Source organism: Pogona vitticeps, chromosome 4 (assembly GCF_051106095.1).
Source record: "Pogona vitticeps strain Pit_001003342236 chromosome 4, PviZW2.1, whole genome shotgun sequence".
In the NCBI taxonomy this organism is placed as follows: domain Eukaryota; kingdom Metazoa; phylum Chordata; class Lepidosauria; order Squamata; family Agamidae; genus Pogona; species Pogona vitticeps.
Genome location: NC_135786.1, coordinates 126204216 through 126228349, shown reverse-complemented (window position 1 = coordinate 126228349; position 24134 = coordinate 126204216). Strand labels below are relative to the sequence as shown.

At 42.0% G+C, this 24134-nt stretch overlaps 1 protein-coding gene across 8 annotated transcripts in view; it reads right to left on the bottom strand.

Moving 5' to 3' along the window:
• The window catches only part of NOS1AP (nitric oxide synthase 1 adaptor protein), an 82070-nt gene that overhangs the window by 10074 nt on the left and 47862 nt on the right, over window positions 1-24134 (bottom strand). For 5 of the 8 annotated variants that reach the window (XM_072998276.2, XM_072998277.2, XM_072998279.2 and 2 more), the window contains 8 exons: window positions 22498-22590; window positions 20376-20434; window positions 16564-16672; window positions 15852-15993; window positions 15338-15498; window positions 13343-13510; window positions 9767-9932; window positions 9300-9452 (listed from right to left, as the gene is read on the bottom strand). In XM_072998276.2, coding sequence (XP_072854377.2) covers window positions 9300-9452; window positions 9767-9932; window positions 13343-13510; window positions 15338-15498; window positions 15852-15993; window positions 16564-16672; window positions 20376-20434; window positions 22498-22590 — 1051 coding nt within the window. Of the gene's footprint in view, window positions 1-4853; window positions 9453-9766; window positions 9933-13342; window positions 13511-15337; window positions 15499-15851; window positions 15994-16563; window positions 16673-20198; window positions 20435-22497; window positions 22591-24134 lie in introns of those variants that run through there. The other 3 variants (XM_072998278.2, XM_020812348.3, XM_078392449.1) reach the window with 3 other exon arrangements.

The window sequence follows — 24134 nt, the reverse complement described above, 5'->3', positions numbered from 1 at the left end:
TTCCCCCCAGATGCTTCTGGAAAATGCATTGTAGCACATATGGTAAAGTGAAACATCCCTATCTGTTCCATATTTTCTTTGGATCACCACAAAAACAGGAGAAGCTTTGTAGATATAAAATTGCCATTGATGAATACCATGTTTAGTTTGAACTGTTATTTTTGTGAATAAATATATTAAAGTGGACAAAATCCTATTGTACCATGTAAGCATAGTCATAAGTTTCCATAAAGAGCTCTCACTGCAGTTCTTGAACATATGCAAATGCCAGAGCCTGAGAATTTTTTTATTTACCTGTGACGAATGGATGAAAGCTTATAACTTTGCTCATAACCTTTTGGGAGTAGATAAAAACATTTTAAGTCAGTTAGTCAGTCAATCAATCAATCAGATTTTGGCCAATATTTAATTTGATAAAAATGTCAGACAAACCCTGTGCTGCAAATGTACAGGATAAAAAGTTGTTCCAAAGTTATTGTCCTAAGGACAATTCTACTTTATAAAGAAAATGATTTTTAAAGAACAAATAAGCATCTGGGAAAACTAAAATCAGGAGCCAATGACTGATTGAGAATGAAGAATTAAATATAATCCAAGTTGGCTTCTTTGTGTTTTGGACACATGTAATTAACATAATTTTCATATGATTTTATGGAGTTTGGCTGGTTCCAAACTATAGATGGTAGGTAGGCAGCTGTTATTTTACAATGCTTCTATTTTGAGACAATAGAAAAATATGAACACCTAGAAGTCACTGAAATGAAAAACACAGGAAGCCTTTCTGCATCCTCCCTATTTTCTAATCCCTTTAGCCTCTTAAACATTTAACTTCTTTCTGGTAACCACGAGAAATAAAAACTCCATCCTTTAAAATACGCAAAATGAATTTAAGAAGACAATTTTTCTTACTACATGGCTTCCTTGGTAAACTGCAAGGAAGATTTCAAGTCCTTTAACCACAAAGCAGGATTTCTTACTTGAAAACTATGCAATGAAGCATCACCTTGTTTTCTTGAGTCCGAAGGTGCTTAGCACATTCTGGGGTGAGGGAAAGAATATTCAGCTTAAGAACTCTTGTCATGTAACTTCAGTTCCCGTATTCTAATTTGTATGATTAGCCCCTGTGCAGTGCTTCTCTACATATAGAATAAAGCGAGAGGCCAGATTCTTATGCATACCATGTGCACACCTTATGCTTTTGATGCATATGTTATGTATGCACCTCTCCCTCCTCAATAGGTACATCTTTCACCTGTGGAACTGCTAATCTTGCACTGAGGTTGCTCACAGTGGCATCCACTCAATGCTAGCAGGTGCAGGAAATTTTGCAAAGAACAAAATTCTCAGATGTTTCCCTCATGTGTGGAACTAACATACGAAGGAGATCATGCCTGGGCTGGATATCAGATACTCCTTTCCCCTAATATCTGTGTATACAACCCAGTTTGCAGGGAGGGGAATTTTGTGTGGTTGCATGCAGAGAGGCTTCCATGAAGTCTGTAGTCATGGAATCCTCTAGTCCTGTGGTCCCAAACCTTCTTGGACCGGTTGGGGGTGGGGGGCTCCATGCGTGAGGGGGTGGGGCACTCCTGAGCTCGCGAGTGGGCTTGTCGCGCTCACAGGTGGGGTGTTGCGCATGCATGCGAGCGTGACACACGGCCACTGTGCCGGGGGTGTGTGTGTGGAGATCTGTCTCCGTGGCCCAGTCCTGGGAAGCCCACAGACTGGCACTGGGCCACGGACCGGGGGTTGGGGAACCCTGCTCTAGTCCTAGTCATAGACATGCAAATATTTGTGTATAAACACGTAATGGGTGCTAAACAGTGCTCCAAACAACTTTTTAAAGATCTATTTGAGGAATGTTGTTAATCACTAATACTGATTGATTGATTGATTACATCTCACCCATCTAGTGGTGAGACATTATTCTTATATATGCACTTATAAGAGTGATTTACAAACAAAAATATTTAAGCGCTTCACTTCAGAAGCTGAAATGTTTTGCTTAAATATTTCTGTTTGTAAATCACTCCATACAGCTATATGTATTGTACACAGAGATGCCGAGGAGAACAACTTAGTACATGCAATGTCAGAGAAGGACTAACTGGCATGGCCCTACTTATACCGTATGTGTTGGTCCAATACACAAAGGAAACAAAATTTATTTGTTTATTGAATTTATATGCCGCCCACTCTACCCAGAGGTCTTTGGGATGGGGAATACTTTTATTGATGACAAAATGTTTCAAATGAGCTTCTGAGACCTCCAGAAGTCTTATTTATTACAGAGTTTTGGGGATTGGGGCAGACATAAAAACCCGAAGATCTGGCTAGATGTACAGCCCCTGATATTGAAGGCAGACTGTTCTCATAGTAAGACAGAGTTTGCAGATTCAGTGCAGAACACAGGTCATGGTATCAATTTACAAACTCTCTCTTCTTGGTAGACATAAGCCTGGCTGGTATCCCAGTAAGTACTTCGAAACTCATAGATCATGTGCCTACTTGGATTTCTGAAATGATTAAGTAAGGAAAATGCCTACAGAGGGTTAAGGAAGGATCCGTTTTTTTTTCTGTGCCTGATCTGCCAAATCCCATGAAGAGAGGGTGGAGCCTCCATATAATAACATTTCTGTATGGTGTGGAAATTCTTAAGTCAGCTGGAGGCCAAGACATCGGCCAAATTATTTAACAACCAATATCAAGCCATAAAAAGACTGCAGCATAAATATTGAAGGATGTGAGCCTGAAACAAGGTGAACCTGCAGAGAGAGACAGTGCCAAAATGACTTTTAAAAAGTCATTAGCCTTTTATTCCCCCTCCCACTTCCTGAAGAACAGTTGTTGTATACGTTTCTCACTGCTCCTTAAAAGGACTGTGGTAATTCAGAGAGTGACCTGTCAGAAGACTCCAAGGTGAATTAAGTCACCAGAGCATTCCACAAAAAAGAGGGCATTGCTTGTAAACTGCAGAGATCCGATAAAGATCTGTGTAGAAGAAATGAACTCTTGAACCCCATATATCTGCACCCCAAGGTTCATACAACATCCTGCTGCCCACAGATGATGCTGTGGGGCAGGGAGACTCAAATACCCCATATAGGGTTTATGGGAATTTCTTGAGCAAAAATATTATCCCCCCCCCCATTAAACTTTTTTTTTTTGGACGCATGGGCCCTCCCAGGAGTACGGGGTACTGCATCTTTTCCCATTGTATACAGCATAGTTGTCTCAAGGGCACTACAGAAAAACAGATAATATGCAGGAAGGGGCAAACAAAATGTGAAAGGTGGGGAATACATTCCCTGAATAGTTTAAGGCCATTAAGAATAGGACAGAAGAAGATGGAGGAGAAGGGAGGAGGTTTAGAAAACTATGCCTGTGTGGACAGAGTCCTTCCCTCCCCAATAAAGCTAAAATTTAAGAGTCATCCAAAGGATAAAATGAGTAGATATGAGCAGAAACAAACAAACAAACAAAACCATAATAACTATAATTTGTTGCTACAAGCTGTAGTGATGGTCATTGACTTGCATGAAATTGAAAAGGGATTAAATAAATTTATGAAGAAGAAACCTATGAATAGCTACTAGAAAGAAAAGCATCAAAGAGATTTCAAATTCACAAAAGTCTTGTTCTGAATATTTGGTGCTGAGAATAATAACAACTGGACCGTGTTTTGGTGTGGGGCTTACGGAAGCATATGACTGGTGTCTGATGGAAAGAGGATGCTGGACTAAATGGAGTGGTTTTCGCTAGGTTCTTGTGTTCTCACATTGCAATTTAAGCACAATTTTAGCTCTTGCTGTCTTCTCTAGATCCTGATTTTTTCCCCTTCCCTGTAGATACATTATCAATAAGTGGGCTTTCATTCCTCAAAGCCATTTCAACAATGTCAGCAGAAGCAAATCTCCCACCCCTTGCTACCATGAAGAGCTTAGAGGTAGACAGTTCCTAATCCAGAAAGCTAAATGGATCCAAGTTCTCCAGTTTAACAGCAGCTTTTGTTAATACCTTTGGATTAGTACACTGCATTTCACCACTCAGTTAATTCACCCTGATACATATTTTTCATGACCTATGTACTTTATGTTGTTTTGGTAGCCCTCTGTGAATGCTTCTGTCATGAGGATTTGTTTATTCCAACCAATGAGAGTACTTTCATGCATCTGAATCCATATTTTTGCTTTAAAAAGGGAGGGGAGAATGTATCAGCCCTTCTGAGCAATATAACCCCCAGCTTGTATTTGCATGAATGTTGTTGACCCTTTTTTAAAAAAGCCAGAGAATGTAATGCAGGACGTTATGGAGTACTAGAACTAATGCATTTCTAGAGCATTCCTCATTTCTGAAAAGGGCTATGAGAATTTGGCTTTGCCTGTGACACAACATGGCAATCAGATCATCATTAAAGTTGGATTGAGGGGCCACAAAAAGGCATTCAATTTGACAAGGGCAATTGTTTACATGGGACAATGCTGCCCCATGAGAGCTGATCCTCCACCATCACTAATGAAGTGTCTGTTTAGATAGAGCTGATCTCTGCCTACTGCTACTCTTTGGAAAAATGTATCTGAGAGAGGTAAGGAACATGGCAGTTGCTGTGCACGAACACCTCACACTTGGCACCACCAGCCCCAGATTCCCATGTAGCCTTTTGTCTTTTCCAGACTTGGTGCATTTCATTTGGGCATTATTATTTTTTCCTGCTGATGACTCTTGTATTGGTGCTTATGAGGAGCGTTGAACAGATCACTCACCATTGTTCGTGCTTTAACTGATGGAAAGTAAGGTATACGTTTGGGAGGATACAGAGAAAGCAGAGGAAGCAAAGAAAGCAGAAACAACAGTTGAGCTTTAGAAATAAGGAAGATTTATTTAGCAAAAGTCAAGAAGCTAATATCACCACCCTGGAGTTAAGTGCACTTACAGAGAAATTAATTCCATAAACAAACACTGGTTTAAGTAAAGGAAAGAACAAACAGATACAGAAGTCCCAAGGGGCTCTATAAAGAAAGAATATGCAGAGGAAATATACAGGAATGGCTAGAGCCTTTGACAGACAATCTGAGAACAACCACTCACTAGAACAGTTTTAGAGCACATGACCTGTTACAATTGACAACGCCGAGTTGACCAAGTGATATGGTATCACACATCCCTGCCTGAGGCAGCTGCCAATGCTAGTGCTGGGCATGCTAGCCTCTCTGTCTGCTGCCAGCTGTTGCCCCCTTAGGAGTCTCACCTTGATGCTGCCCGCCCTTTTCTCTAAACCCCTTACTCGGTGCTTTTCCACCCATTTCATTTCCACACATACTCTTTCCACCTCTACACATTCATTGCAGGCATTCCGTTCCATGAACATTGCTCTCGTGTTTGTCCTCAGCAAAGCCCAGAGGGTACTGATACACAGCAGGGTCTAGTGTGAGGAATACCAAGATGTGTCGGGAGTAGCGGTTCTCTCCTCTCACTTCCCCTTAGTTGTTGCTGTTAAAACTGTCTCTGCTGTCCCTTTCTTGTTCCTCAACTAGCCTGATGTGCAAAGAATGGGGTTGAGGAAATATGCCCTCCGCCCCATCAGTTTTAAAGGCACTTTCTCCTCGAACTGCATCCCTGAACATCCAGTTGATAAGAAAACAATGGGCCTGGTTTTATGTTCTGCCATCATCTCAGGAACTGGTCTCATGGTTTAACAGTCCATGGTTTATCAACCTAAGAACTAGCCATGTCCCCACATGGCTTTTTCTTACCACTCTTCTCCTCTCCTCTCTTTGCATGTAAAATTTCAGCAAAGCTGTCTTGGTTTCTTAAAGCACAATCTCCAAACTGGCTTATCATGGTTTAAAGGCTTCCTCCAAAGCAAAATATGGAACTACTGTACTACCAAAGGGAAAAAAAAATCATACAAATAATTTAGATATTCTAGCTGGCATAATGAGAAATAACTGCACAGCAACCCACCACTGAACACTGAAAGCAACAAACCTCCCTACAGAGGTGCATCCATCTTTCCATGTTCCTGCCACATTCTATACACATTGCTTCCAGGTGAGTCCACGGGAACATAATGGAAGGCCCTGGGAAATACGAACTGTATATATCTTCCAATAATAATAATAATAATAATAATAATAATAATAATAATAATAATAATAATAATAATAATAATAATAATAATAATAATGTGCCATTGAGTCAATTCTGACTTATGGCAATTGGTTTCAGAGTTTCCCAAGTACAGAATACTCAGAAGTGGTTTACTATTACCTTCTTCTGGGGGCACTCTGGGACTGTGGAGCTTGGGCAGGGGGGCCTTCTCTGTTGCAGATGGAGACTTTTCTCTTCAGGCAAGCTTTCCCTTCGTGATCGGCTATCCAAGAGGGGTTTTAAATTGAGTGTTATGCCTTGTTGCTTTGAATCTGTCATTGGTGTTGATTTTGCTTACCATTTTAAGTGTAGTATTTGTTCCATTCTTTTTTAAAAAAATATTTGTATACATACTGTTTCAAGCTTTTAAATATTCTGTTTTACTGATGTAAGCTTCCTTGGGTTTTTTTAAAGGAGAAAGACAGAAGGAACAGACTTGGGTCTCCAACTAATATCATGTATTACTGATCTGGTCTGCAGTTGGGTTATGGGTTATAGCAGTGGGAATTCAGCCTTATCCCCAAAAGGCCCCCATCCACCCAATTTATAAAAAGGCAGTGGATCCCTGTACCACTCTTTCTCCAACTACAGGCTTGGCAAGTGGCATAAGCTGGAAGGAGGACATGAAACCGCTGCTGAGGGCTAGCATGAAGGGTTTTAATTTCTTTTTATGTTTTGAAAGGCTAATTAAGAAATTAACAGGGGGAGAAGGAGCTGTGTTGCTTTGCTCTACAGATATGCAGCTTATAACCCTTGAAATATTGCCAGACTGCAGCTGTCAAGGCAGTATAATCAACAGAGACAGATCTGCTTTCCAAAAGCATCTGGAGTATCACAAGCTGACCATCTTTGATTTACTCAGCAGCTCCTTCAAGGGTTTCACAGATATCAGCAGAAAGTAAAACCAACATTTTTACAAGACCTACTCTAAAAAAAAATCCTAAATTAACTTAAGGATCACATATTATAAGAAAAGACAGAATTTAAGGCATCCACTCATGAATCTTACACAAACCTGCTCCTTCGTTGCAATAAAAGTGAGTAGATTTTTAGAAGGTGCAACTAGTTCTGGCTTTCAGAAATCAAACTTCATAAAAACTGGTGCGGCCTGGGCAGCAGTAGCAGAAAGGGAGCTATACTGTATCAGTGAAACCCTTCCAGAAACAGAAATGGACATCACACATAAAGGGAGGAATAATGCCGGTGCTTAGCAATAACAATGGAGAAATGGAAATATTCAGTTTCCAGAAGAAGATCCTTGCTATTCAAGGTTACAATTAGGACTAAAATAGAAGCAGCAGAGCACATGTGGCACCACGGAGTCTGATTCATTGAGACCTCAATGTTTGAGGGCAACAGACAAAGAAACAGGGCAGTTGTTTTTCTTTGCTGTGACTGCGTACAACAGTGAGTTGGGTGTAAAGAATGCAACCATGTGAGCTGGTTTTCACTGTGCAGACAGCACAACACTGAGAGAGAACAATGCCACAGATGGAACACAGCCAGAACACTGGCTGTTCTAGCTGGCACATTCTAGGAACTGGAGTCCAAAAACATCACTTTGATGACCTCTGAACTTTGGACGTTCAAACCACACATGCAACTGGCTCTACTCACTTTGTTGCAACAATCACACTGAGACTGATCACCGGTGAGGTGGCAGTGTGGAAAGCTGTTCCTATGTTAGTAGAGTTATAGTTACAAGTGCAGAGACACTGAAAGGATCCTCAAAAACAGACATCAGCGAGTCTGCAAAGTGTCCTGTGTGTGTATTAGGTGCTGCCAAGTTGAAACTGACTTACAGCAAAGCGGCTTTTCAGGGTAAGTGACATATTTAAGGAGTGGCTTTACTAGTGCCACCTCACATCCAACTCCATGAGTCTCCATGGTTGAACACGGATTCAAACCTAGATCTCCTGAGTCCTAGTCCATCACACAGTCCACTACACCACACTGGGTATCTAGGTGTCACAGCTATGATGAAACACTACAGTTGCTCTTTTGAAATGAGGGCAAGTGTTTTAAGAACCTGAATTGTTTTCAGAAATGGTCTGAGAAAAGTCTAAATCCACAGATCCAACAGAAAGCTCAACACATACCAAACCATTTCCTTGCAAATCACTCTGCAGTAAATTGTTTCTTGCACAAACTTAAGGATCTCAAGAGGCTGAAAAGGGTCAGTAATAAACAGGAAAGACAGCACGTTGAAAACTTTTGGCTAATGGCAGGGCTGTTCATGATCTACGTTGAACATATACAACACATACTATCCAAGTGTATGCCAAAATCTAACAGATTGGTAATAACTCAAAAAGAAATGAGAAGAAAAAGAACTACCAAAACCCCCTAAATTTTGCTACTTGAACACAATATGCAAATTAAGCAAACTTGCATACTATTGCTAGGCCAGCATACTATTTATTCTGTTCCAATCATTACTGGGAAGAGCAAAGAGTTCTACAGGGCACTAAAGCTGCATCCAATAACCACTGATATCCTTGTGTACCCTGACTGATGGCTTTTAAGATTTCATCAGGCAGTGCCGAAAGTCTTTCAAGATTTTTTTTGGTCATAAACGCTCAAAACTTGCTTTTCTGAAAGAAGTCAAGAAAGCTGAGATCCCCAAGATGCTGAAATTGACACTCAAGGTCAATTCCACACTGAGAAATGTCCACTGCTCTTGGCAGACAAACAGTAACCTCACTCCCAGCTTTCACAGAGAGATAACAACAGTGGGGAGTTAAGACTTTGTTCCCTGACAGGGTGTGATTCTTCTCCAGGGAAAGACCTGTGTTTAGACACTCGAAGTCATGGTGAAAGATAGTCTTGTTCAAGCCTATCTGCAGGGAAACATGAACCACATGTACTCTCTCCACTAATTGTCACAGACCTAAAGCAAGTCTGCTTCCTTTATATGGCAACCTCTTCATTCAAGCTATCTCCCAGCCCCTGGTGGTTCAGGACACTGAGCAGGCGAAGTGGTTCCTCCTGGGCCCATGACTCCCACTCCTCACTCTCATCTGTGTTGGACTCGTACTCAGAGGCAATCCCCGATTCACGGAACCGAATGAGCTCCAAGCTCCCCAAAGGAGGCTCCGTGCTGGGGAGAAAGTGGAAGCATTCCAGCTTTGCCAAGCAGTCACTCCTACCTAAGGGGCTGCCCAAAGAGCTGGCAATGTTGGAGAAGCTGTGGTCTGGCTGGAGCAGGCGGCTCTCCTCAGGCGCAGGGGTGGTGGGGTCACACAGAACAGGCAGGGCCCCTGATCGGTAGGTGATCTCCAGCAAACTGTCTTGAGAGCCCACTGAAAGACAAGGAGAGAAGAAAGGGCATCTAGTCAGTCATTTTTTAAGTTTCTTATGAGACAGAGGACAGCCTATCCGCCACCTAAAATTAGAGGCCTGATATCTTCTGGGTCAACAGAAAGCCACTGTATGTTAGCCTAGGTTTTCCCCTATTTATGTTGCTCCAATCTTTAGCCTCATTCTCACCATAATGTTCTACCTCATAGTATCATTGTGAGGGGAAATGCAAAGCCTGAAGATCACCTGGCACTGCCAAATGAAATCTATGCTATCAGTGAGAAACAGAATGAAGAGATGAAAGGGAAGTCCTTACTGGCATTGGATCCCAACAGCTTTGCCTCCAGTTCCTGCACCTGCTTCACAAGAAGTGAGATATGCTGAAGGAGGTCCTTATTCTGCAGCAAGAGCTGGTGTACTCGGGCCTGGGCCTCCAGGCGAGCGGCTGTCTCTGATGCCAGCTGGTCCTTCAGCAAATGTACCTGCAGGAGAGTGACAACATCCACCATAGCTAAATATTGCACTTCCATGTGCCTGAGGAAGAATAACTATAATCCAAAAATCCAACAGCATTCATAATTAAGGAAGCAAGCTACAAGAAAAAAGAGAAATAAAAACATATTTAAAGACTGGTTGAGGGGCAGAATCTAATGATTAAATAGTAGCAGAATTTCAAAAGTGTAATGACTGAATAGCCTTTTGTTTCTGATCATGGGGTTTTCTTGGCAAAGATACTGGAGTGGAATTGCCGGTTCCTACTCCAGGTGGATTGTGTTTAGTCGGAACTCTCCACCATGACCTGTCCATCTTGGGTGGCCCTGCACGGCACAGCCCATAGCTTCTCTGAGTTGCTCAAGCCCCTTCGCCACGACAAGGCAGCAATCCATGAAGTGAGGAGGAACTAAAGAACCTTGTAATGAGGGTGAAAGAGGAGAGTGCAAAAAACGGTCTTAAACTCAACATCAAAAAACCTAAGATCATGGCCACTGGCCCCATCACGTCCTGGCAAATAGAAGGGGAAGATATGGAGGCAGTGACAGATTTTACCTTCTTGGGCTCCATAATCACTGCAGATGGAGACAGCAGCCACAAAATTAAAAGATGCCTGCTTCTTGGGAGGAAAGTGATGACAAACCTTGACAGAATCTTAAAAAGCAGAGATATCATCTTGCCAACAAAACTCCGAATAGTCAAAGCTATGGTTTTTCCTGTAGTGATGTATGGAAGTGAGAGCTGGACCATAAAGAAAGCTGACCGCCGAAGAATTGATGCCTTTGAATTGTGGTGCTGGAGGAGGCTCTTGAGAGTCCCTTGGACTGCAAGGAGAACAAACCTATCAATTCTAAAGGAAATCAACCCTGAGTGCTCACTGGAAGGACAGATCCTGAAGCTGAGGCTCCAATACTTTGGCCATCTCATGAGAAGAGAGGACTCCCTGGAAAAGACCTTAATGTTGGGAAAGTGTGAAGGCAAGAGGAGAAGGGGACAACAGAGGATGAGATGGTTGGACAGTGTCACCGAAGCAACCAACATGAATCTGACCCAACTCCGGGAGGCAGTGGAAGACAGGAGGACCTGGCGTGCTCTGGTCCATGGGGTCACGAAGAGTCGGACATGACTAAACGACTAAACAACAACGAATGACTGAATATAAACTTAATATGTCACTGAAAAGACAGTGAGCACAAGATATGTCTGGTGTTCATAATTTACAGCAAAGGAGGGAGCTTCCCATGTAGAGGCCTAACCTAGCTCATAAAGGAGATAGGAGAGAAATTGTTGTCCTCTTCTGAGGCCCCAGCCTTTGTTCAAGAGACCCCCACCTCATCCTGCTCTCAAGTTCTCAGTGGAGAACTCAAGCAGGGTAAGAGGAAACCAATGTACTATCTTGGCTCCAATTCTGGAAATATAACAGGACTCCCCTTCTGCCCCATTTGGTTCCTCAATGGCGAATGAAAGCGAGGTGGGATGAACCCTTCTGTTATTTCTGATCTCAGACTGGAGACAGCAGTAGGAATTCCACTCCCTCTTGCCTTGCTCATGCTCACTGGGGCAATGTCTGTGCAGGCAGCTCTTCTGCTATTTCCAGTCTGAGAGTCAAAATGCCAACATGATTTCTCCTCCTGTCTCCACTGAGGAAAGAAGTAGGGTGGGGGTGGAACAGGACGGGAAAAGATATGCTCATTTTCTTCAGTCTCTAATGGGGAATATCAAGGGAGAACTTTGTCAGGAAGCCATTCTTAACAGGGACCATATGGCCCGGGGGGGGGCTGGCACATTTGATGGGCAGCCACAGACTGGAAACAATTCTTCCCACCCCACCTTATAAGGTTTGCCATGCAACATAGACAGTCCTGATCCAGCCTATATTTATTTCATCATGTGTTTATGGCTGTGGCAAAAAAAAAAAAAGGTTTAGAATGGTCGGCTGAGAATCCATAGAAATCCATGTCTCTCTCTGATAGGTAAGGGGAATCATGCCAGAAAAGGAGCAGGGCTAAGTAACACCAAACCGTGGCAAGATCCTGTGTGTTAAGTCACCTGTGGCCTCCAAATGTTTTCCACTACAACTTCCATCATTCCTACCCATATGAGTTAGGAGACAGAAATCCAAAACATGAAGGACATCAGGATGAAGGAGACTGGAGAAGTCAATGTTAAAACTAAGGTTTGCAAGTAGAGGGTGACATTCTTAACTGGATGCACAGAGTAACTGAGGAGAAATTGGGTTAGGATAGTCACTTCAACTTCGACATTGCAAGTTTGAAATTAAAACGAGACTTCAAGGTAGATCAGACAAGCAGTTAAAGATGCCAGACTGAGGGGGCAGCTACATTACAACTTATTTTGCATTTTGTTCCTGTAGGTACCAGATGATGTGCGGGGTAATCACAGACCAGCTTTGCCATTTTCCATGGCTATCTACATCTTTCTGGATCACTGGCAGAGGTCAGGTTTATTTTTAGTGTGGGAAGAACTGCTGTTTTAGTTTAGTTTCTGGCATATTTGATCACTACTACAGAACCAATTTGGCAGAACCGTTTTTTTCCTACAAAAATTCAGCAGTATGCCACTTACTAATAAATTAAAGAAACAATTCCAGCTTCTTCTCACTCCCCAACAGAGGGGGAAGACAGGAGAGGACATGGAGGGGAATCTCCCCCCCCCTTTTCTGTAGAATCCAGTCGTGCGTCACCTGGATGGCAAGCCACTTCAACAGTGTACCACTTATCAATATATTAAATCTAGCTTTACCCTCCTCCCCACAGAGAGGAAGACAGAATAGGATGTGGGAGCATGGAGGCAGAAATGGAGGAACAGGCTAAAAAGGGTCACTTTAACATGAGGTGTGTTTTCTTTTCTCCAAAACACCTGGTGCTTAAGTGTGAGTGAATGCAAGGATCACTCTAAATGGCATACTGCAGGAGTGGAAGGGAAATGATCTGGGGCAACGAAAGAAAGTCAGATGACATAAGTATGTTGCTAACTGAACAACAGAAAGCAGGAAGCTCAAAGCTGAACGTAGAGAGAAGTAAGTAGGAGTCAAAAACAAAGTGCTCAAAATTCCCAGAAAACAAACTGAGAAGATAGTCATGGAGATTTAACATGCTCTGTCATGACACCCACTACAGAAATCTGAAGCCTCCTTCATTTTCTGTACTCATGGAAATGACCCAGTGAAGTCAGAATACAAAGCTCTGCCCCTTTAAACTGTTGCTGGTTCTCAACCACATGCCAGGGACTGAGCACTCAGCAGGTTTCCTTGTGAATGAGATGCTGAACAGAGCTCAGGCTTTGACTTTGGCATGTCATGAAGTTGGTGATCAATATGATCAATACTACGATTTCTCTGCATTGTTTCCTCCTATCATCTTCCGGAACAGATAGTAACCTGGGCTACAGCAACTTGGGTCTGCTGCTGCTGTTGCTGCAAGAGCTGCTGGAGGAACTGCATTTGGTGGTGAGCAGACAGAGGAGCCTCTGGCTCAGGCAACTGGGCAGAAGAAGGCAGTAGCATCTTGGGCGAAGCTGTTAGGATGTTCTCATTATGAAGCAAGCCCTGAAAAATACAAAAAGATTGCAGAATCAAAACATCTATCCTCATCTTCCAGTACAGTGGTGCCTTGCTTAGCAATGTTAATCCGTGCAGAAAAAATCGCTGCTAAGCGATAACATCGCTAAGCGAAAATAAAAAGCCCATAGAAACGCATTAAAACGCGATTAATGCGTTCCTATGGGCTAAAAACTCACTTTTAAGCGAAGATCCTCCATAGCGCCGCCATTTTCGGTGCCTCTAAAGCGAGGTATCCGTGCCTGAAAACAGCGGGCGGCCATTTTGTTTACCTGGCGGCCATTTTGAAACCACCGATCAGCTGGCTGAAAATGGGGTTTTTGTGATGATCGCTTCCCTGCGATCATCGCAAAGCGAATTTCCCCCATAGGGACCATCGCAAAGCGATGGCAAAAAGTCCATTGCAAAGCAATTTCATTGCTATATGGAGCGATCGCTATGCGAGGCACCACTGTATGTCTATTTACTTCATCCCAGTCCTGCCCCTCACACCCTTGAAGTAGTCAACACAGTATCTGCCACAGCCAGGCTGGAATATGGGTGACTCCCTATGGATGGAGTGAAGCTGGCAGGTGGGTCACCCAGAAAAAGCACATATGATTTAATGTGCTTCACTCTCTGGCATCCAGGAGGCACTGCCCCCCCCCCACCAAAGAAAATGATGTTTCTCCTCCACTCAATACTCACCGAAGGAGCTATAAACAGGAAGCATATACCTTGGGGAGAAGCCCCAAAGAAACCTGCACATCATACAAGAAAAAGAGACCCTATGGATTCCTAAGGACAATCCTTTGATCCCACCCAAGGTCAGATGGCTAAAATCAGCCTAAGGCTGCCTATTCTCTGTTGCACCTGGGGAACACCTGCCTTCTCCTCTGCTTGTCCCATCAAAAATGGAGTAGCTTCAGCCATTGACAGTGCAGAAGAGAACATCATTGAGCACAGTCTGATCTTGCTTTACCTAGTTAGAGCAAGAAGGTCCTTTGGATGGTGGCTTTTCAACTGAACAAAAGACCCACTGACAGTAACACCTCTAACCCAACTACCTGGGGATCAGGCCAGGAAAAGGAAGAAGACCTTCAGCTTGAGTAATATGAAGGGGCTGGGCCTCCTCTCAGTCACCAAGGCTCAATGGAAAAGTATTCTCACATCTATCTTTGGGGTTGGCCCATACTACCATTGGACAGAGTGAGGTGGCCTCCGGAATAAAGAGATGCTAGTAGGAGGGCAGATGACGGATGGCAGAGTTGTGTCTGCCATATAGTCTGCCCACCACCATTTGACTTAGTTTGCTGCCCTCCTGTGTGATGGAGGACTCTTGTCACATTGCAAGCACTAAAGTAAGATTTAGCTGTCAATCTGGGCAGGCTCTGTATACAGAATAGGGGCAAGAAGGAGATGCCTTCACAGCTGTTGGCAACAAAATATTTCAAATCATCACAAAGAACACAGGTAGTCTGCTGCTAGAGTAGGAGACTTTCAATATGCATCACAATAACATTCCTTTGGAGAAAACGCCATGCATAGTTTTTCTTTCTTTGTTATGACAGAACCACTAGTCATGCTCCAGACAAGAGAAAAAATTGCTCTGCTCCTAGTCAGATCGACTGGGGAACCAACATACTTTTGTCTTCCTGAAGCTTGTGTGGGACGGTATTCTTCAAGCACATCCCTTAGCACTGTTTGTGTAGTATATGGGTGTGGTAGACCCGAGTACTCCTGCTCTTTTCCAAACTCCTAATTCTATGAACAACTCATCCTACCCTAGACTTACAGATCTTTGTCCCCAGAGGGTATGGACAAGGAAGTATCTACCTTGCTGCAAAGCAGGCCAGGGGACTCTCTACCAACAGCGTCAAGGTCTGTCACCCCTCTGTTGAACTCCAAATGATCGCTTCTTGGTAGCCCAACATCTACTGCATCAATGTCCGTCTCTTCAGCAGTATGAGCGGGCTCAGCTTCAGGCAGACTACAAGCTGCAAGAAATCAAGAGCTATCGTCAGTGGGGAAAAAAATGTATCAGCCATCAAGGCAGCTCCTCACAGCTCTCCCTGGGAGGCAAGCTCTATACCTATGTACAAGATTTCTGATCAACAAGAAACACTTCGCAGAAAATAGCAGCAAGTCTATGGGCTGCTTTTCTGAAATATTCTCAGGGCTTAGAGGACAACATTGACAGGGAAGCAACTTCTGCAATATGTTTTAAATTCCAGTCAGAGGGCCGAGACCTCTTTTTTTCGGGGCTGGACACTTATACAAAGTCTTAGGAGAAATAGCCCATTAAGAGGCAGCAGAAGCTATCTCTTCCCCTCTCTGCTTGTGCCTATACCTGCTGTTGCCAAGCCCTCACTGTCCTTCTCACTCTGGCTGTCCTCTTGGCCATCAGCATTTTGGTGAGTGTGCTGCAGACTCAGCTTGTGGCAAACTTCAAATGCTTGGCCCACTGTTCGGACGATGCGCATAGCTTGGCTCTGGAGGAAGAGGAAAAAAAGGTGAGAAAGGTAGGGTGAGAAAGGCAGAAGGATGGTCTGAAGACAGAATAGTTCTCTCTCCCTCTTCAGGAAGAAGATATGGTCCTAGAGGAGGGGGTCCTTTCCCACAACAGATGTCCCCACATCACTCAAAGGAAGAAAAGACATTCCCCACAATCTGTTCATAATCATCATATAAGCAGGCATCGAGTCCCCATTGGACAGGGCTTGTCAACAGGAGCCTTGTGGCACAAGGGTTAAACTGCTATACTGCAGCCAAAACTCTGCTGATGACCTGGTTCAATCCCAAGTAGCTGGCTCAAGCTTCACTCAGCCTTCCATCCTTCTGAGGTTGGTAAACTGAGTACTCAGCTTGCTGGGCGGCAATGTGGAGCCTGCACAATGAAATTGTAAACTGCCCAGAGAGTGCTTTAAGCACTATGGGGCGGTATATAAGCAGCACACATGGTAAGCTTATGAACACCATAGGATACCTTTGAGGGGCAACCCTCTGTGAAGACATCCAAGTCTACAAGCTTGTACACTCAGCCATGTCTGCTTGCAACTTACCTTTTTCTTGGATTTGAAAACATTGCAACGGAAGATGTTGCTGGAGCCATCCCTAGCAATGTAGCTGAAGATCTTCAGGTCCTGGGAATCGTGGGACACATAAAATATCCTGTAGGAACAGCGCAACTATATGTGTATGTATATGTGCAGACACCTTATAGAAAATAAGCTACCTTGCTATTATGTCAGAGGAAAGCCAGGCAAATCTAGCTGGGACATTCCTATCTTTTGCATTTTTCTTGGGGTTGGCCTCTGCAAATGGGTTATTAGGAGACAGTGAAAGCCACCAGGCCCCATTGGAATGAGGATACTATGAGAGTGGAAGGTAATGTTTCAGCTCTAAAGGAATGTTTAGTTTACATTATGCATTTTCACCTCAATAAAAACCCCACATCACGCCCCAGTTGTGAACCAGTAGAGATCTATCCAAGTTGTACTCCTCTTCCCAGCTTATCAGTAATGAGAATTTCTCCCTAGAAATCCACCAATTAGTGTCAGCATCCACTGCAATTAACATGGGGCATCAACTGGCTTTCATGAATTATGACAAGTAAGACTACTGCTTCCTCATGCTCATGCCAGTTTGCAGGATTATTTTGTTTGTTTATTATTATTAAAGGCCAAGTCTCCTGCCCTTTTGCCTCTTGTGCACTGTTGCAAGAGGCAGGCAACACCAACTGGGCTGAATTCTTCCTCGCCAACAAGATTCTGCTCACTGTTTCTAATCCTGTTCACTTTCAAAACTAGTTAGGTATTTCAAAGGTTATATACTTTCCCTTCTCCAGCACCGGAGCTCACCTCTACCCTGAAGTTTTGGAAGATCATAAGGAAATACAGCTCTTTGCCCCCAATCTGTTATGCATAGAGCATTATGTTCTTGTAGCAAAACTCAGGTGATACAACCAAATTCAGATTTATGCAGGTTTTGTTCTTCTTGTCTCCAATTCTAGTTTTGTTTAAATTAAGTAATATTTTCTGTACATCATAATTTTTTAAAAAACTGAATGTTTTCCCCCTTAAATAGGTATAACCTAAATTCTAAGACTACATCCCACAAAATTCCAGGTTTTTCTGCTTTTGTGCAAGACTGCTCAAGGGTCTGAGGACTGCCTCCAGCCATCACATTGCAAATGCAGCCTAGTAGTGGAAAGCATCCTGAAGAAAGGTTGATGGGAAAGTTGTGAGTATGCAGGCCATGTGACACACAGCAATGATGGCACTGCTAAAGTCAGGATGGGTATTATGCAGCCTCCAGGCTGCTTCCCAAGGCAGTTTGGTAGCCTCCCAAGACTCCATAAATGATACTTTATTTTTAAAAGCAGCAAAGAACAAACAAACAAACTGAAAACAAAACCCCTCTGATCTACAGAGCAGCTCTCCATCACTTTTTCCACTTTATCTATCGGCACGCAACTATTTTATGTGTAACCCACCCTTTTTACATGCATATAATACTTATTATTTTCAGCGTTAATGTTTCTAAAAACCTGAGTTTAGTTGAGGAAGACTTTAATCAGAAAGAGCACCTCTTGCTTTCCAAATCTGAATTAGGCTGGAATGACTAAATATGACTGAAGATTTTCTGAACCAATGAGGAGAATTATGATGAAAAACTTCAATTTTACATATAAGTGACTGCTGAAAACAAAATTAAACTACTAAATAATTATAAACTATGTGGATTAAGCATGCAAATTGATTTTTGGAAGGGTTGGGATGCAACCCTTGGACTGCCAGACAAGTTGCTAGACAGCCTAGCAAAGATTACCAACCTCTAGTTTACACATGCTGCTAAGAAATCCCAGTGTAGTGGCCTGTGCTATGGTTTGTATAAAAGACTGAATAACACTAGAAAATCAAAGATTTCTGAAATTGGAAGGTCATGATCTAAAAATGGGTTGGCATGCATATGTATAGTATGGGAAAGTTAAAAAACAGACACATTTCTCAGAACATAGTGTGAGAAAAACTTTATATTTAATATGGCAAAAATTTCAAGTGCACACCTACAAGAAAATTCCAATATGTGTAGCTCCAAAAGAGACCTTTACAGCCAAAGTGCTAAGCCAGGAAGGAGCTTTACTCATGTATAAAGACTTACTAATTAAAGATCAAACTCTGAAAAAGAAACAAGATTTAGAGGGATTGGGTCTATCAACAGATTATGTTGAAATTAAAATCAAGATATAAAAAGGATAAAAATACGGGGTTTTTTGAGGGGAAGGTTCAGGTGGATGAACTATGGATCTACACAAAAGAGAAAATAATAAAAAAGTATACATATCTATTAGAGTATGACCTGGAAGATGAGAGGGTGAAGGAGGTCATAGTCAAATGGGTACAAAATTTTGGTTATAACATTGGTATAGATGACTGGACGAGAATGTGGAAAGATAATTGTAAATTGATTAAACCAGTTAATCTTAGAGAAAATATCCTTAAAATGTTTTACAGATGGCATCTCACTCTGGTAAGATAGGCAAACATGTCAGAAGGGACCAGTAATACTTGTTGGAAATGCAGGAAAATCCCAGGGTCATATTATCATGTATGGTGGTCATGTGAAAAGGCAATCAATCAATCAATCAATCAATCAATCAATCAATCAATCAATCAATCAATCAATCAATCAATCAATCAATCAATCAAAATAAATAAATAAATAAATAAATAAATACATACATACATAAATACATAAATAAATAAATAAATAGCTGCAGGTTTGGAAAATGTCACAAGAAATTGTTCAGCAAAAACTAAACTCTAAACCAGAAATGTTTTTATTGAATATAATGCCAGATTTCTCTGATTAAAAAATAAAATATAATCTATTGTATCTCTCTACAGCAGCTAGGTTGCTCTGGGCCTGAAAATGGAATAATGGAGAAATACCAATGATGGAGGAGCTACTAAAGAAACTATTGGACATTGCACAACTAGACATGCTTTCAGAGGCATTATGGGACCAACAGAGACATTTTGTAAATGAAAGCTGGAAGCTGATGGATAATTGGGCCCAGAAAGAGACAGGAAATTAGAGGAAGAAAAGATTGTGGTGAACCAGTACTTACAAGAACCCGTTGATGATATTAGATGACGGCGAAATCTTAGATCTATATATGTAGTATGGATGTTTTGTTTTTGTTGTTTTTGTTTCGTTTTACTTTGCTGTTTTGTTTGTATGTATGTATGTATGTATGTATGTATGTATGTATGTATGTATGTATGTATGTATGTATGTATGTATGTATGTATGTATGTATGTATAATAATAATAATGATAATAATGATAATGATAATGATAATGATAATGATAATGATGATAATAATAATAATAATAATAATAATAATAATAATAATAATAATAATAATAATAATAATAATAATAATAATAATAATAATAATAATAATAATAATAATAATAATAATAATAATAATAATAATAATAATAATAATGTAGGTACTGGATATAAACTTCAGATAGAATAGATAGTAGTGGTCAGGAGGGGGCATACCCACAAAGTTGGACAAAAATGCTTTTACCTCTTCCTGCATTGAGCAGGGGATTGGATCTGATGGCCTTATAGGCCCCTTTCAACTCTATTATTTTATAATTCTATGATTCTATCTATTACCTCTTTTTGCTCCTACTTCTTCTATTATTTCTTTTTCTATCTTCGAGTATCCTTTTTAAAAGGCTTTTTCCTGCAAAAGGGGAACAATTCCTAATAAAAAAAATCATGTCTCCTCTATACATCCTGGTACTGGTTACCACTTCTGCTGCCGTCTAGCAGCAAGCATTCCTTGCTTACCTGTAGATCGGGTCATGCATCACCAGCAGCTTGTTTTCATCCCAGTCCCATTCTTTCTTCTGCAAAAGAGAGCTGTGTATAAGCAAGAAAAATGCCCCATGGAGTGGTGCAAGCTAAACAACGCAAGGAAGGTTTTATTTAGGTTATGAAGGCGCAGTCTTCAAGAATCAGCAGTCTCTTCTCCAGAGGCTCCACAGTTTGGATCATAACTATATTTTTTAGATTGCCTGAAAAAGCAGGGGTGGTCAAAACTGGCAGTGTCACTCATACACTCATGTCACTCTTTGGAAGCAGGTCTGATGGGTGTTCAAGGACAAGAAATTGCCGCCATGTACCAAACTGTGATTTTCTCTTTGAGGATTCTATACAAGCCACCTGCTACTTTGGACATAAAAACTCAGAATGAGGGAAGGTGTCAGAAGCAATTGGGTGCACACGGGGGGGGGGGGCACTCGCTGGGCCAAATGTAACCCCCAGGCCAAACTTTGCCTGCGGGACCTTAAAGCATGGAGGTTTACCTTCTGTTTGGGATATGAACTCTTTTGTCAAAATAGTGACCAACATGATCACAGATGGTCTGCTCCTCTTCCAAATCTGCGATATGCAGCAGCTGGGACTCTGCACATGAACTCGGGTACTAGCAGGATATTAGTTACAAATACAAGAAAAAGACAGAACTTGCACAGAGGAATGATACGGAACTTTTGAGGTTGCCTGGTTGGATAAAAAGTAGCCAGCTTCTCGAGAACCTCTGCAAAATTTGTGCTTTGATCATGATAAGCTTTCAGCACAGGAAAGAGCCCTTCAACCAGAGGTACTTCTGACGTGTCAGCAAGGCATATTGAAAGAAGAGTGAGAGCTTCAAACACCAGGTTTCAAAATTAATTCATTACTACAGTGTTTACGTGAAAATAAGATGGGGTCTTATATTAATTTTTGCTCCAAAAACCGTATTAGGGCTTATTTTCGGGGGATGTTTTATTAGTTTTTTTCACATATAGCAATCTACATTTATTCAAACACTGTCACGTCATCTTCTGGTTGCTGCACAATGGTGGAGGGTGGGGTTTTCACTTAACTAGGACTTATTTTGGGGGTGGGGCTTATATTAGGAGCATCCTAAAAACCTTACTAGGGCTTATTTTCAGGTTAGGTCTTATTTTCGGGGAAACAAGGTATTAAACATTAGAAATGGGACATTAATTTGTTGCTGTTAAAAGTTTAAAACTGAAGTAGAATAAAGTCATTACTTCTGGAATAAGCAGTGGGATTTAGGGAGAATGGCATGTGGATTATCGCCATTGATCCCTAATGGTGCTTTTAATCCTTAAGTGTTCTCTTTGTCACCTTAAAATTGCAACCTCTCTTTTGGCACTTTTTTCCAGACACAGTACAAACCTCATAACATAACTATGCGCTGGGAATGATGGAATGCAACATGTCTATAAACTGTAAGGTTGGGAAAGGTTATCTGTTCTGAAGCACAGCATCTCCTCTCCCTGCTCCCAGAGAAACAGGTACCAATACAACTCCAACAAAAGACTAGTTCTGAGCTACTGATTTCTTAGGTCACTTTCAGATGCACTTATTTCCCAGAACACTATAGAGGCTATAGCTGCAAGGAATCTTCTGAAGCAAAAGCTCTTCTGCCCTACTCTACTGTAGGACTACAAATTCGCAGTGACCCATTTCCTACCACATCCATCAGCTCACACAATTCGTACAACTGAAAACTATTGGCTTCTTGTCTGCTATGGGTAATTTAGTAAAAAAAAAGGGGGGGAATATAGGACTCTGTTCTTGCTGCAACAAAGCTAACACAATATAAGAGATACCATGAACAAGAATGTTCACTTTGCAAGTTTCCTCATAGAATTAACTTGTATTTTCACAGTAGCATTGCAGCATGAGACACAGCAGTCAAACTACAGCATGACAGTTGATAAGAAACAGAGTTCTGCTACACTGCATCCATTTTGAACCCAAAGAATGCTAAGAGATGCCAGGACAGGACTTTGGAGTCCAGGATCTCAGGGCATGTCAGAGCCTCCGCCTAATCTATGAATGGAATTCTACGTGTAGGGATAAGGGCTGACCACAGCTTGGGAAATTAGAAACTCACCTTCCTCTTCTTCTTTAGGATCACCTTTACACCATCTATGGACACCACCAGATTAACCTTCTTCTTCTTTATATTTTTGGCTTTGAATTCATACTGTGGGAAACAAAACACATTGGTTGTTGTAAGTCTCTTCTAGAAGTATTTCTCACTTGAAATAAAGGAAATAAAGAAGTAAATAAAGAAACAGATAAATGCTAGCCCACCCCTGACCTGCCACACTACCGGCCATCTCCTCTTTCATGCTCTTCTCATCCCAACCTAATGGTACCCTGGGAGCACACGCTAGGTATGAACATCATCATGCAGTGGCATGGCAAGAGGGATGGGGCACCCCCAGCCACCCTAAGTATCAGTGAAAAAAAGTCTGTGTTTCGAGAGCAGGGGAGGTAGAAATGGAAAGTTCTCATCAGGTAAGTTCTACAGGCCTAGCCCATCATCTGCCTACTGAGGAAAACGGTGATTCCTGGCAATTGAGTAACCTTAAATTGTCCATCTAAAGCAATGGTTCATGAGCCACATCTGCCTCTCAGACCCCTTTCACCCTTTCATGCCAAAAGGGTTTAGAAATCTGGCAGATAATGCCCTGGAAATCTCAGAACATGTGACTAGCCATTTAAGCATTATTTTGTACCTTACTACTCGTAGCCCTGTTTCAGGCCCCAAACAGTTTTCTTTAGTATTCAAGTCCCCAGACTCGGAACAGTTTTTCAAGAATAACAATATAACAGAATCTATCAGTTTAAAAATATAATACCTTGTAGCCTGTATGGCTTACAAATCAGAAACACACACATATGCACGCACGCGCATACACACACGTATATTCATTTCAGGACAGGGAAGGGGACGGAGTAGTCCGAACTCCATCTGTCAAAATATTTATATGGCATCGATATCTTCCACAGAATCTCTTTTTAAAGACGTCAGCAAACTTGTTCTTGTCATCCATTCCATATGTAGGGAAAGAATGTTACTTAGCAATGGAGCAGGTGCTCATGCCGCTCTATGGGAATAGGAAGATGCAGCCAGATTGAACATCTCTTTAGGGCAGGCAAGCTGTCCAGCTCCTTCCTGACTGTAGCAAACCAAAAGATGATGCAGGGGCATAAACAGGCAGGTCAGGTAACTATGCAGGAAATCCAACTGAAAATATCAGTTATAGGTGAACAGCCTCTCTTTTATCTCAGTGGTCACAACATGCTGCAAGAGAGGCAGTGCGTCACTCTTGTGTCATATCCTCACAAGAGTTGTCCTGTTGGGTAACCTGTCATTGGGACATTGTTGAGTGCCCCTGTCTACCTTCTTTCCAGTGGGGACATTCTGCAAGAGCGGCACTCCTCTTTTCTGCTCTAGTCCAAGAAGTGTCAGCGAGGGGCTTGTGTAGAAGAGCTTCTGTATCAAATGCATCTCTTTTGTCCTTCATAAAAGGACAGGGATGTGAAAGCTAGGTCAGGTACTGCATTTGCAACATCTTTTCCTGTGGCTGCCCTCATCCCCCGAATATACACCAGGTTTCTACACTTTTATAGCTGTGAGTTCAATGTAATCTTTCTTTGGGGGCAGAATAGAAAGCAAGAGTTCTGAAGCCAGACTTCACTAAGAACCAAATAGCGAGATTAGGCCAAGGATGGACAGCA